This window comes from Astyanax mexicanus, chromosome 1 (genome assembly GCF_023375975.1).
Source record: "Astyanax mexicanus isolate ESR-SI-001 chromosome 1, AstMex3_surface, whole genome shotgun sequence".
Lineage (NCBI taxonomy): Eukaryota > Metazoa > Chordata > Actinopteri > Characiformes > Acestrorhamphidae > Astyanax > Astyanax mexicanus.
Window position 1 is genome coordinate 65043474 of NC_064408.1, and position 13803 is coordinate 65057276.

Here is a 13803-nt window from a genome sequence, read left to right on the forward strand (position 1 = left end):
ACTGTAAAATTGGTTCAGAGGATTTCTGAATTTGAACTTAATTTGCACTGTAAGAGCGCTCGTTCAGCCAGACAAGAGATCAGTGCGTTGGGTGGGGCAGATTATGGCAGAAGTAGGGGTCAAGCATTTTAAGTTTCTAATAAGCATTTATAAAACGTCATGATAGGCAATGTAAGGCTTGTAATTGGGATCCACATATTCTTAATCTTTTCTTTATAAATCTTCCTATCCGCTTGATCCATTTCATGGTTGCAGTAAAATTAAGGTGAGAAAAGAGCCCAGACCCAGACAACCCTGTTCCCAGCTCATTCTACTACCACTTCCTTCCTCTACCACATCCCCAGCATTCCCTTGTGTCTCATAGCAGGTGGTCAGACTGAATACACCTCCACTAGAAATTGACTAGGGATCCTTTTCAGATTCCTAATCCGCTTCAACTGACTCCCCTCAAAACAAAGGAGCAGCAACTCTACACCTAGCTTCCCTCATCACAAAAAGTAAGACCAGCTTTGGGATGTAGATGTGCGTTCATTTTGGTCACTTGCATGCACAAATCCACAATCTGTTTTTAATCAGTACATAGGCTTCCTTACCATGATTAAGAGCTTCACATAATTAAGTGTATTCACCACTAGGGCCCAACACAGTGAGTGCTTCTCCCTTTTCAAATCACTTGTGATCAAGGCTCTTCTTTTGGGCCCATGTGTGCTTTTTCTGTAGGTACACTTGATCAAGTGTGAAAGCTGCTTTCGAGCCCAGGATCGGCTAAAAATGGCTTTTGAAGACAATGCTAAGCATTTACACTACTAAAATACAACATTTATTAAAAAGACACTGTTTTAAAATCAATAATGGAGAATGGCAATAATTCTAAAGAGAAGATTCTGAGTACAGTACCATTTAGTACTGTACACTTTGACATTTTTGCTAGCACATGATTAATAAATTTAGCATCATGATGTTAAGTCACTACATTACACATCTTGCACTCCTACCTTATTGAAAGGACAAATATTTCAATTTGCAAGCCAGGTTTATAAGCCCATCAGAAATACACAGGCACAACTGAGGTTCCAGCATTACTTTATTTTTACGTAGACATTGTCTGATCATAGGCTTTGGAATAAAACCGTAATGATAACAGCATATACATGCAAAGCATAAGTTATACAAAGCTGTACAAGTCAATGTATAAGGGGCAACGAAATAATTTCAATCAAACCTTAGAAAAATACATTGAGGTAGAAAAGGAGAAACTAATTATTTTAAAAATAAAAAAATAAAATAAAATAAATATCCCACACTACTCAACTTCTCATTCTCTTTTAATAATGGCACTTTCCAATCTAGATTTAAGGTCAGAGCAAAAGACCTCTGGTCTAAAATTACAGGCTGTGGCAAATGTCAAGGCTGTAGCATCAACAGGGCTCCACTGCATCCAAGGGCTCAGAAGGCAGATTCTGGTAAAGAAAAGAAATGGATTATATAGACAAAGCATCAGATTTATCTTGCACCAAAATTCAGTAATAGTCTACTGGGGTTCAACAGATTTGACATTTAAGAACTTTAAGTTTCAGACTTTCCCCCACTCACCCTAAAGTCTGTAACAGAATCAATGACCACTAGATACAGAAACTTAGAGCATGAACAGATTAAACTTTAAAATTAAACTTCGTTTAATTCCTTTAAAAAGTTAATTTGCTTACCTGACTAACTTGACCTGGTCACCTACTGCAACAGCCACAATCCACATGTCTTTCCAGCATCTGTAAATAAAGGTGGTTTAGAGGAATTCAAACCTGAGAAAATTGGCAATGTATTTAAGAAAACTTTGTTTCTCCCGACAGGATCCGAAGCAAGGAATATTAAGCCTTCACTTCAGGTTTTTGAGAGAGTTCTTCTACCCCCCTGTGTTAATCATTTAGGACATAATTGGTCTTAAATGGGCAATAAAGGGGATAAACAAGTATAAGCAACTTTAAAGCTCAATTTCTAAAAGGACTTACCAGCTTTGTGCAAGACACCTCCCATTTCAGACAGGGGCTACATCTGCATACCTCTTATCTGCAAACATAAGGCAATCACATTAGAATGGTCACTGGTAATAATCTTTGATTTTTAATGCGTATAAAAACATGTTTCTCCCGACAGGATCCGAAGCAAGGAATATTAAGCCTTCACTTCAGGTTTTTGAGAGAATTAGTCTACCCCCCTGTGTTATCCATTTAAGACATGGCCAGTCCTAAATGGGCAATAAAGGGGATAATTGTGTGCATGTTTCCAAAACATTACTAAATTTGATTAGTCTTGTTGCTTTCTCTCTTAAGCAGTTAATTTTACCTACTAAGTGCTGGGTTCCAACTACAAACCAGGACAGCTTTCCTGTGTAAACGACCATATCAAATTTGAAAAACTACCTCACATGCAGAGAAGTAAGAATGACTCAGATTAAAATGTCATTTAAAGGCAAAAACTAAGACTCACCTGAGGTTTTGTGTAGAGGGCATTATTCCAGCCTGAATCCACACTTGCAAGCCACTTCTGAAAAGATGACAAAAAAAGAAAAGAAAAAAAGAAAAAGAAATCACATTTAAAATCAGCTACTGTTAGAAGATTAACTATTAAAACTTTTAGGTCAATTATTAGACATGTTTCTCCCGACAGGATCCACAGCAAGGACTATAACCTGTGCCATAGGTTTTTGAGAGATTTTTTTTTTTACCCCTAGTATATTGATCATTAAGGACATGCATGGTCTTAAATGAGCTCCACTGAGGGGGTATGTATCTCGATTTTAAATAAATAAAAATAAAAACACCCTAACCTTTGCAGTTACCATTGTAGTGCTCATTGAAAGCTTCAAAAACCACTTAACCAGGTGGTTCAGAACTCCAACCTAGAATATCAGAAAGGACAGGCATTGAAGTAACATGAAGACTGCGAACACAAATGACAAAACCAAGATAATTATATTTATAAATATAATTATAACTATTGTCAGTAGACAATAGTTTACAGTTTCTGTGGAATTAATAAAAACGTAAATCTTGTAGTAAGCTAACTACCTGTACCACATGGGTAAGCTAACCGCTAGGTAGCTAATAAAGTAGGCCCAACCACACAACTCCCACGTGTTCATGGGGTTTAAAAAAATTACAGCCTAGAATATAAAACTTTTCCAACGCACTTACATGCAGCCAATACAAGTTTAAGTAACAATAACTTAGTTAAGTTAAGTTAACTAGTTAGCTAACAAGATACTCTAACGATAATCTAACCAGAAGTATTTAGCAGTGCTAACTACCAGAGCTAGCAGCACATTTCTGACTTCTCTAGTCAACAAATATATCCATATGAAACCTAACCGCAGCTGATTTAATGATGCAGATCTGATAACAGGTTTAACATCTAAACACAGCATGAATGTTGGTATTCTAAACTCTCACCTTCCAAACACGCCCTAAGACACAGCTCCATCTGCTCTCAGCTGCAGAACAGAAAGACCAGAGTCAGGCTCGAGGAGGGAGAAACGAGCAGAGAGGAGAGAGAGGGGGATTATGGGACTTTTAAAGACACAGGCACGCGCTGGATCCACTACACACATACAGAGGACTCCTCTGAATAACATATGTTATGTTAGCTAAACTAACTGTTCACATCCTTGATGAACAACACATATTTAATATAATTAGCTTACTGTCATGTTTATTTTACACGCTTGTTTAAAGTAAAGTAATTAAAATAAAAAGTAGATAAATGTAATTACATTTTTTTTATTCTTAAAAGTAGACGTTAAAATTACGTTTCCTTTTTTGTATTCTAAATATAAGTATAATTCGATAATAAACAGAAATTAATATGTAGTTTATTTGACACATTTTAAAAACACAATAATTTCCTGAATGAATATTCTCTCATTGGCTACAGTGTACAACACTGGGCGTTTGCGGAACTGGATCCATGGCTCTCATTGGTGGAACAGCATGTCAATCACAGTAAAGCCAGCCCTGGTTACCCTAACTTCAAAGCGGCTCGCCGTCAGAGTGGGCGGGGCGTGGGCGGGGCGTCCTGACTGGCTAGCTGGCTAGTTAACCTAGGTTACCTGCCAAGAGCAGTGATGTTTACTGCAGATTTCTCTCAGAATTTCAAAATAACGGCTCGATTTTAGCGACTAAAATGAATTGAGCTTTGTTTTGGAGATGTTTGTCTTTTAGACGGGGGGTTTGTTTGGCTCTGAGTGGAGAAAAACACTGCTCTAAGGGGGTAACGTTATAATATCAGTGTGTTGTGAGTCAGGGCTCGTCAGGCACTGCGGTTGGCCTCTCCTGGTCCAGCTGGGCTGCGGATCATCTACAGCTCTCAGCTCTGCAGCTTCTCCAGTGATGTTTGTTTTATGAAGATGTCGGCGAGGGGAACCCTGTGAACTAAATGACTGTCAGAAACATCGCCTCCATCTGTAATATGGTGAGTACACGGAGCTCTGCACCCATTGATAGGTTAGCTAACCTAGCATGAATGCTAGTCACCGGCTAGCTGGCTAGCTGAGCGCTTTGCCTGGTTGCAGGGATGCTGATGTCGAGGCTCGAGTTGATCCGGGGAGCGGGAGCAAGTGCAGGGGCTGTCCGTCCAGCTAACATGATAACGTGCAGATTCCCTGCTGCGTAGGTTTCTCTATTAGGACAAATGTAGGTTAGGAGAGGTTAATAAGGAGTTGCTGGCTTGGTTGGGCCATTAATATAACCTAGCTAGCGAGCTAACCTAGGTCAGGTAGTGTTAAACTAGAATGGATTAAACTTTATTGTTAAATGCAGCTAGAATCTAACCAGAAGTGCAGTATACAGCTCTGGAAAAATAAGAGACCACTTAAAAATGATGAAAACCTCTGGAATATAATCAAGAGAAAGATGGGTGATCACAAGCCATTAACCCAAGCTGAACTGCTAAATTTTTTGCACTAGGAGTGACATAAAATTATCCAAAAGCAGTGTGTAAGACTGGTGGAGGAGAACATGCCAAGATATATAAAAGCTGTTAAGCTGTGAAAACCAGGGTTACTATTATATCAAAAATTGATTTCTGAATTCTTAAAATTTTATGAATATAAACTTATTTTCTTTGCATTATTTGAGGTCTGAAAGCTCTGCATCTTTGTCAGTGGTTTATAGAATAAAACAGCAATGTTCAATGTACTCAAACGTATACCTATAAATGGCAAAATCATAGAAAAACTGATACAGAAATTGAAGTGGTCTCTTATTTTTTTCCAGAGCTGTAAATATATATAGAGAGAGAAATGCAGTATGCATGTACTAGGAGCAGCAATGCAAATGCAAATAAGGATATACACTATAAGAGCAGTGCAAATAGATGGTAATATGCAAAATAGAAAAATTACATCTGCAGTAGATGTTAACTTGGCTAGCTAGATATCCTAGCTTTACTCCCACAGACCTGAATCCTTAACTTTAATGGAAGTTGTATGAGCTAGTTCACAACTACAGTGACATATAAGGTTAGTTAGCAAATGTGGAAATCCAAAAGGCAGTTTTTGCTGTCAAAGAAGGAGGAGAATGATGACTGTCTTGAGAAATCCAGCTCAAAACCAGTTTTTGTTGCTGGTAGTTGGTTTCAGATTGTCTAAGCGGTCAATGGGGGTTAAGGTGGTTGAAAAGCTGGACATCCAGGCGAAAACATGACCAGCCTGCTGTTGATTTTTGCATTTGGGCCGTCCTTGGATATGCAGGCTAGTCATTCTGGTTGGGCATGCTGATCATCCATAATGGTCAAGCTTGATCATACTGGTTGTCTAACCTGGTCAGGTCCTGCTTATAGATCAGCTAAACCATAGTACTTAAACTAAAACTAAGCCTATGCTGCTGAAAACCAGTTTAACAAGCTTGACCTATGGAGTCTGTGGTCATGCATGTTATGCATGGGCAGACATGAAGAGCCACATTGACATCCATTGAAACTAGGGATCCAAATATTGAGTAATTGTTTGTAAATGCACCACACTACAGAAAGTGCTGGGACTAAAAGGCAAAGGGGCGGGATATTTCAAACAGTTACATTTGCTTAAGCTACTAAGCCTTAGTTTATATTCACGTTTTATCGGTTATTTTTTAATTTCCTATGGAAACTTGTGTAATGTTAAGGTAGAGACTGGAAAACAGGGTGACATTCACAAGTGCACAGACTTGAACATGGGAGATAAAACTTAGTGAGAGGGTGGCAGAAATCGGTGGCTAATCGACTATTTGGAAAAAAAAAGATTATCAGATTAGTAAGATAACAAAATATTCATTATTTGCAGCAATAAGTTGAAACTCACATTTGAATTTGAGAATTTCATTAGGATTACCCGTGTTTCTTTTTCATACTGTAGCTAGCAAACTGTGACTGTCATTAAGAACTCCAGACCAGACAGTGGACTAGCTAGTTACACACCTGAACATCTCTGAGGTGTACAAGTCACACCAATGTGATAAACTTAGCTATACCTATATGCTCTATGCAGTAAGCTTGGATTGTTTTCATAGTAAACAGTTTCTTCGCAAACCAGCCTTACGGGGCCATCACAGGTGCTGCAAAGCAGACATGTCAACATCAGAAACTCCCAATATAATCCAGAGTTTTTTAAATGAATAATAGAAAAGTCAGACAGGGCTCAGGTCAGTGCTCAGTCATTGGCGCTGTCTGATCGTTAAGCTGTCTGGCAGTTATTAAACTCAACTGATCTGAGTGATGTGTGGCGACCTGCTGTGCACAGGCTCAGGTGAAGTGCCAGAGCAAGTTAAGCAGCGAGCCAAGCTGACAGCCTGCAGCAAGCAGAGAGAGTTCTTAATCTGTACACATTGCCAGACCATTTGACTGCAAAGCCTTTTTTTCATGTTTTTTTCTTTTTCAGTAAAGTATTTCTCAAGTTTCACTAGATGAGAAGACTGCTTCCTGAATCTTTTCCTGAAAATCCATCTTGTAGGGCAGTTCAGTTCCTGTTCAAAGGAAGCAAGCCTCATCATCAGATTCTCTGCTTACATATGTATGATCAAATATCTTTTTCACATTTATCTATTTTGATAAATGTTTCAGGAATGTAGAAGCAATTCTGCAGGACAGGAATACTATATGATTAAAAAAAAACTGTATCACTATATTTACTAAAGCATCACTGCATTTTGTGATGTTTTGATCTGGTCAGCTTGTAAAGAGCATCACACAGTAGCAAACGTAACCTTAATCAGGCAGATGATTTCCAGATATGAAAGTTTATTTAGTTTGTGCATTTTGTAGATTTGCTCTATCAAAGCAAACTTTATATTTGTGGATCTAAGGATTAAAATACACATAAAGAGCTTAAAACAAACCTCTTGCCAAGAATTACACCAATATGTTATGACTATTATATTACACATTAATTGAAAACTGAATAGCAGTGTCACTTTATTCTCATACATCATACATCAGCACTGTGTGATGATTTCTTGCAAACATGGTGCTGGTAGCATTAAACGGAGGACGTTGTTTGTCAGCAATACTTTATTGTTATTGTTTTGTTTTTTTTTTACAGATATTCCTTAGTTTTAATGATAGTTCTGTAAATTCTGGCACTGTCTGTTTTTCAGTGTTCTAAAAAATAAACTCATATTTTGCATAATGCAGTACTTATGTTTCAGTGTAGACTTTTGGCAGTTCTTCTTGTCTTTTCGAGTGCAACACAGTGTGAAACCCAGAATATTTGCCCAGTATTACAGTCCTTACTCAGACAGGCAGATGGTGAGTGCAGGTAATGTGTCTGTGATGGCGGTGAATAGGATATGTTTAATGCATAATTTAATGGAATGTATGGTAGCATCCATGCTTTGCACAGACCAGACTGCCCTTTAATGTTGCTCATGGAACTATCGGCTGCCACTTGTTCGTTTATGAGAGATGTGGCTGCTTTATGCAGTGCATCAGTGTTTACAGCTACAGTGATGGGTGCTGTGTCCTGAATGGTAATGCTTATAAAGCTGGGGCTGTCTGTATCTTTAAAACCCATATTGTAATTTCAGGCCTCAATGAGCTTAAAGCCATTTAATGTTTGTGTAACACTGCTGAGTGCTGTAGTCTTTTAGTTTTTAATTGAAAATCTAATTGAGATATCTAACATGATCAGGCCTGGCCTGGGGTCTCGTTAAAGTATGTGTATCACTATGTGTTTGTGTTCTCCTCAAGTATTTCCTGATAGGATTATTTCCTGGACAGGGATTAATCTTACACTATAAGCGTTCACTATATTCTTTTTTCAATGGAGAATCTCCAGAGATGGAGAATCTTTTTAGATTCAAAAACCTTTGTAGTCCAAACTTAGGTATAATCTCTGTCTGGGAAACTGCTCTCATTGGTTTGGCTTCACATAGTATGTAATGACCTTTTTATTACTGGTAACGCCAAAGCAAATATGTAATCATAAACATAACCTGAAGCTGGAGCTGTGTATCAGATTAGCTTTTTTCTAGACATGTGTGTAATGTCACTGTCTAATGTTGTCTTAATGTTGCCTTTGACTTAATTTGCTTGCTGATAAAGTGTTAGATTTCGAGTTTTATCAACACCCCACAATATAACAAACATATATCATTTATTCCCTATTGTGCAGCCCTGTTTCTGCAGCTGAAGCAGCAACAGAAAGAAAGAAAGTCCAGCATTCTGGTTCTTGTAGACAAAAAGTCTACACACACATAAACTGCTACAAAACCAATGCATACCAGCGTGTCCATTCATAGCCATTCCACAATGATACTGTTCTATTTCTAAGCCTTTGAACTGGTGCTACCTCAATAGCCCTTGTATGAGTATAACATGCCTCCTACTGTAGGCAAAGATCATTTACAGTCCTAATGTCTCTGCTGCACAATGCAATACTTATATACCTTTGAGTCTGTGGCCACTTAATGTCTGCTAAGGTTGAAATGGAAGCCTTGCTGGAATTATATTCCCTCTCAGAGAGAATAAAAGCTGGATTGCTTTCTCAGGTCATTACAGACACACAAAGCACAGTGTGGCTATTTGACATCAATCACCTGTCGGTCATCTCCATAGCCTTTCCTGGGCCAAGACTTTGTCCGATAAAGAATTAATCGGTTGTACTGGGTCCATAAGTGGATGTAGCACTCATGACTGAGGCAATTGTTGCAGTTATTACGTTTCCATTCTCATAGCCTGCATTTCAGAAAGATTTTCAGATATACAAGAGTATGTCAATATTATAACAGAGATTTTTTTTTTAACATTTTAACACAACTAACTAGAAAAGTGAAATTCCTGTAAGAAAGAGAATGGTTGCCCAGAATGGTGTTCCTAAGGGGTTGCTATGGTGTTGCTGAGTGCTTGCTATAGTATTCCAGAAGATTGCAGCAGTGGTGCTGCTACAATGCTGCTAAATGGTTTCCAAGTGATTGCAGTGGTCTACTGTAAGTGGTGGCTCAGCTTGTTGCTAGTTGGTTTTTGAGGTGTTGACAAGTAGTTGCTATAGCATCTCAGGTGGTTGCTGTGGTAAATATAAGTGGATGCTAGATGGATGCTAGTGTGGCAAGGTGATTCCTATGGTATGTCAGACAGTTTCTGTGATATTAGTTAGTGGTTGTGAAGTTGTTACTGTGGTGTCTCAGATCATTGCCAAGGTGTTTTCAAGCGGTAGCTGTGATACCCAATATTAAGTGTTAGGGGTTACAAAAGTATTTGTATCACTGATACATTTAAAAGGTTCCAAAAAGTTGGCGCCTCATTCATTCCTATTGAACAAAATGTGTGAAACTGCATTGGTACATGGATTACGTCCTTCCAGCAGGGTCCGTACGGTCATAAAAAACGTAGATGGAATTTGAAAATAGCAATTTCCAGGCCTGGGTAAGTTTTGGAAAAATAAAAATACCCAGAAAGTTTTTTGCTTCCATTTATCGACTGAGAAAAGCTATTTGGAGCTAACAAATACATCAGCTCAGTTAGTTCAGTAAAAGGCTATAACCCTACACAATTAAGCTCTCAGGATTTAACACACATTTTATTATTATTAAAGATTGCGTCCACATTTATAATTATAGTTTTAGTTGAGTTTTGTCTGCACTGATGTTTTAAAAATCATATGTTCATGAGAATTTGCCGTGAAAACAGAAAAAAGTCATGAAAAAAAATTATGGAAATGTATTGGTCACAAAGTGTATGAACCCTGTTCCAATAAAAAGCTGTGTACAACAACATAGCATGGTTAAAATGGCAATGTGCTTGAAACAGTCAGGCTAGGCACATGTTTATTGATGTAGTTTGCTAAAGGGACAGAGTGTTTTATTTGGCTCTTTGATACGGACTGTTTTCGCCCTGGTACAGATTTAGTCAAGACACTGTTAAAACCCATAGATAAACTGAGAACAAAAAACATTTTCAGTAAAAGCAGAAACTGAATCACCAGGCTAGAGGAAAATGACCAATTAAGCAATTACACAGTTTGACAACACATGCTTCCTGGCACTCGGGCTGATCCATCTTATTTACCCATCCATTTATCCATCCATTTAATCTTGTGCAGTCTTGTCAGAACACGTGTAAACATATGATGTTCCCATATAATTATGAACTTATATCAGCCCGTGTTTACCGGCCTTTCATTTTTGATTGTTGCTGTACACTTAGTATGTAGATTTGAAGGAGAGAACAGATATTTAAATGCTAATATTTGCATCTAGATGTGTCAAGCAGCTTACTATATGGTGTATTTAGTTTGAATACACCTAATAATCTAAAAGTTGTAGAATATGTAAGTAACATGTTTTTATGTTGCCCATGTGTGCCCATCAGTGAAATGAAGAACATTTAGTTTGAGCCCTGGGTTTTGTCTGTACGTTAGTTATTCAGAAGCATTGAACCAAAATATAGCAGAGAGTTTTTTTTCTGTTTATCTTTAGCAGTACATAAAGTAAAAAAATGCTTCAGTATTTAGTTTTAATTACTTTGCAGTGTCCTGCAAAAACCTTTACAGAACAGGAGAAAACCTGTTTATTTTTTCCGGAAGGTAAAGCCTTTAATATTACCTGTATTTTTGATTGCTATTAAATAAGGTCTGACTGTTATCTTAGTCACAGATCTGTTCAGGTCATGCCACAGCATGTTAATTATGGTTAAGGTTAGGACTCCATGACACAAAAATTTTTTTTTCTGTCATTTTTTAATTGAGTTGTGATTTGCATCATTGTCTTGTTGCATCACCCAGCATCTCTTTAGATTGCGGTCTGCTGTGCTTAAAACTGTAATATCCTAAATGGTTTTATACATTTGTTACATTGTTTCCTTAATGATTACAAGGCATCCACCTCCAGGGAGCAGTAAGGGTTAAGGGCCTTGCTCATAGGGCCCCTCATAGGGGGATAGCTAACTAAGTTAAGTAAAGCTAAACTAAGTAAACAAAACTGTAATAAAAAAAGCCTTTCTTGGATGTTAATCTACACATATTTCTTTCTTGAAAACTGTTTATTTGGGTGAGTGATTTTGTTTATCTACAGTAAGCTTAGATTCCCAAATTTCTCTAGCACCCTTAGCATTGTTGGCTAACCGCTAGCAGTTAGTGTCTAATGCCGCCTGACAGCACTACACTGAGGAACCTTGAGCGTTTTGGTAAGCCAGGATGATATTAGCTTGCGGTTCCTCCCACGTAGCTTGTTTTAACATGGTAACCATGCAGACTACAGTGTGATATACTCGCTTCTGACAGCAAAATGCTAGCTCGGTTAGCGCAGGTAATGCTAATACTGCTCCAGTCTCAGTGCTGGAGAACTAAACTGAAACTCCTGCATAACGCTGTACTTTAGCAGAGAGGCTTTACTGCTCCATACAACCTGACTGGTAGAATTCATACATAAGGCACACCGGATGAAAAGGTGCACTGACGATATTTGTGTAAATTAAAGGATTTTATATGCATCTGCAAAAAATAGGGTACATGTCTTTTAGGGTGTTCTGAAGCAGTTATTAGTGTAATTAGATTGTTTGTCTAAAATTGTGATTTTGAAACGAGAACACCATTCATTAGTAATCAATGCAGATGTCCAAAGTACATCTAAAGGGTTCACTGACATTTTCATGAAATCATGTTTATGTACAGTCTGACTCTTAACATCCCTTTCTCTCTTTTTCTCTCTCTTTAGGGCACCAATGCCTCTGCTCTGGAGAAAGACATTGGTCCAGAGCAGTTCCCTATTAATGAACACTACTTCGGATTGGTCAATGTAAGTGTCACCCATTGCTACAAGCTTTCAGACTGACACATGTTTTTACACATGATCTACAGTAATTATAGCTGAGAAAAGTTGAGCTGATTTCATGGAACACACTCACCCTTGGCCTAAATCAGGCAAAGGCTTAAATAACCCAAATGAGGCTTGTGTGTGCTGTGAAAAGCAAAGGATTTAGTTTCTCTCTTTGCCAATTTATGCTGCTTGCTTTTTTCAAGCTGAAATGCTGTCACAAATCACACTACCAAAAAATATACATAAGCAAAAAGGAAACAACTTTTAGAAAGGGCAGTTAAGTGACAGTTTAGCTAAACAAGGCTTAAACAATTCTGGGCTAGACTGAAGGAAACAAACTTGATTTTTGATGCGTTTATTGAATAGCTTGAATTAATGAGGTGCGTGAAGTTGGCTGTGTGAAGTTACAGAGTTCTTGGTCATGTTGACATGCAGTTAAGTTTCCAATTACCCAGCTGCCAAATGACATGATCAATTAAGCAATTATATATTTAACCAGTGCTGCAGGGAGCTGTGACCTGCTGCAGTGGTAAGAAGGTAACTGTTTATAGTCAACAAGAAGAGTTTAGAGATTGCCTCCAGTCTATTTGCTGTACAACCAAGTCAGATCACTATATCTGGTTGTCAATTGTAATCTCTTGTTTTTTCTTAAAAATGCAACTTATTTGTATTTTATGTAATCTGTTAGACACGGCAGCCTAAAACAAATCAAATACTAAAGAGTCTTATTACCCGTTTTTTACATAGTGAGACACTTCCAAAAGGATACAAGCATTTCTGGATGAGCTGAGAGACACAGAATATTCAATTAAAGTAAAAGAATCATGTGAACAGAGGTGGTTGAATAATGTTTTTGCATTGTTAATGAATTTTGCATAAGTATTACTTGAGTCATAGTTTCTTCTCACTTCACCCAAGTTGTTCAGTTCAGTTAGCAGCATGCTAAGCCTAGAGTAGCTACGATAGAGTGGAACATCACAAAGATTTTGTAGATTGTAGATTCTTCTCTTCAGCATGAACTGGAAGAACACCATGGCCAGCCCTTACTTTCCTATGCTTTCCAGCCTAGCAGACATGTATCTTTTTAGATATCATACTTCTTAAAATCATACTTCACATCAGTTTTTATATAGCTCTCAAATAAATCTGAGCAGTTGTAATTTAACTGGTGTCTGGGGTAGGGCTGGGTATCGAAATTCGATAATAAAAAAGCACCAACCGAAATGTCTCGGTGCGACAAAAAAAAGGTAAAAAAAAAATTGGCGCCATTTTTCGATGCTTTGCATGAATTGTGCATAATGCACCAAATGCGGAGAGTGTGTGCAGCGTGGAAAAAAGACTTAGGCAGTGCCCACGCACAGAAACGTGGTCATTCAAATTGTCCACATACCCCAGCTGCACTAAAATCTATCTGTCTCTCACTTTATGTGTCTCTCTCTCTCTCTCTCTCTCTGTCCCTCTAGAAAATACTCTTAATAAAGTATGTTTGGCCGACCAACAAAACCAAGCTAGTCAAACACCAATT

General features: G+C 38.0%; 1 protein-coding gene, 1 long non-coding RNA gene and 2 other non-coding genes across 12 annotated transcripts in view; 1 reads left to right on the top strand and 3 right to left on the bottom strand.

Moving 5' to 3' along the window:
• Window positions 1-1066: 1066 nt before the first annotated feature.
• LOC103041812 (uncharacterized) lies at window positions 1067-3546 on the bottom strand. Its single transcript, XR_002649180.2, has 6 exons — window positions 3447-3546; window positions 2825-2896; window positions 2485-2541; window positions 2007-2064; window positions 1707-1766; window positions 1067-1460 (listed from the first exon to the last, which is right to left on the bottom strand). It is a non-coding gene; the product is annotated as an uncharacterized LOC103041812 (long non-coding RNA).
• On the bottom strand, window positions 1830-1950 carry LOC125785839 (small nucleolar RNA SNORA26). Its single transcript, XR_007428184.1, has one exon. It is a non-coding gene; the product is annotated as a small nucleolar RNA SNORA26 (small nucleolar RNA).
• On the bottom strand, window positions 2134-2254 carry LOC125785837 (small nucleolar RNA SNORA26). Its single transcript, XR_007428183.1, has one exon. It is a non-coding gene; the product is annotated as a small nucleolar RNA SNORA26 (small nucleolar RNA).
• A 520-nt stretch (window positions 3547-4066) lies between the features above and the next one.
• Window positions 4067-13803, top strand: part of usp46 (ubiquitin specific peptidase 46) — a 30030-nt gene continuing 20293 nt past the window's right edge. For all 9 annotated transcript variants that reach the window (XR_007440107.1, XR_007440109.1, XR_007440108.1 and 6 more), the window contains exons 1-2: window positions 4067-4464; window positions 12177-12257. Coding sequence is in view for 1 of the 9 variants with exons in the window: in XM_007257034.4 (XP_007257096.1) it covers window positions 4429-4464; window positions 12177-12257 (117 nt within the window). In the remaining 8 variants the exon portion in view is untranslated. The remainder of the gene's footprint in view (window positions 4465-12176; window positions 12258-13803) is intronic.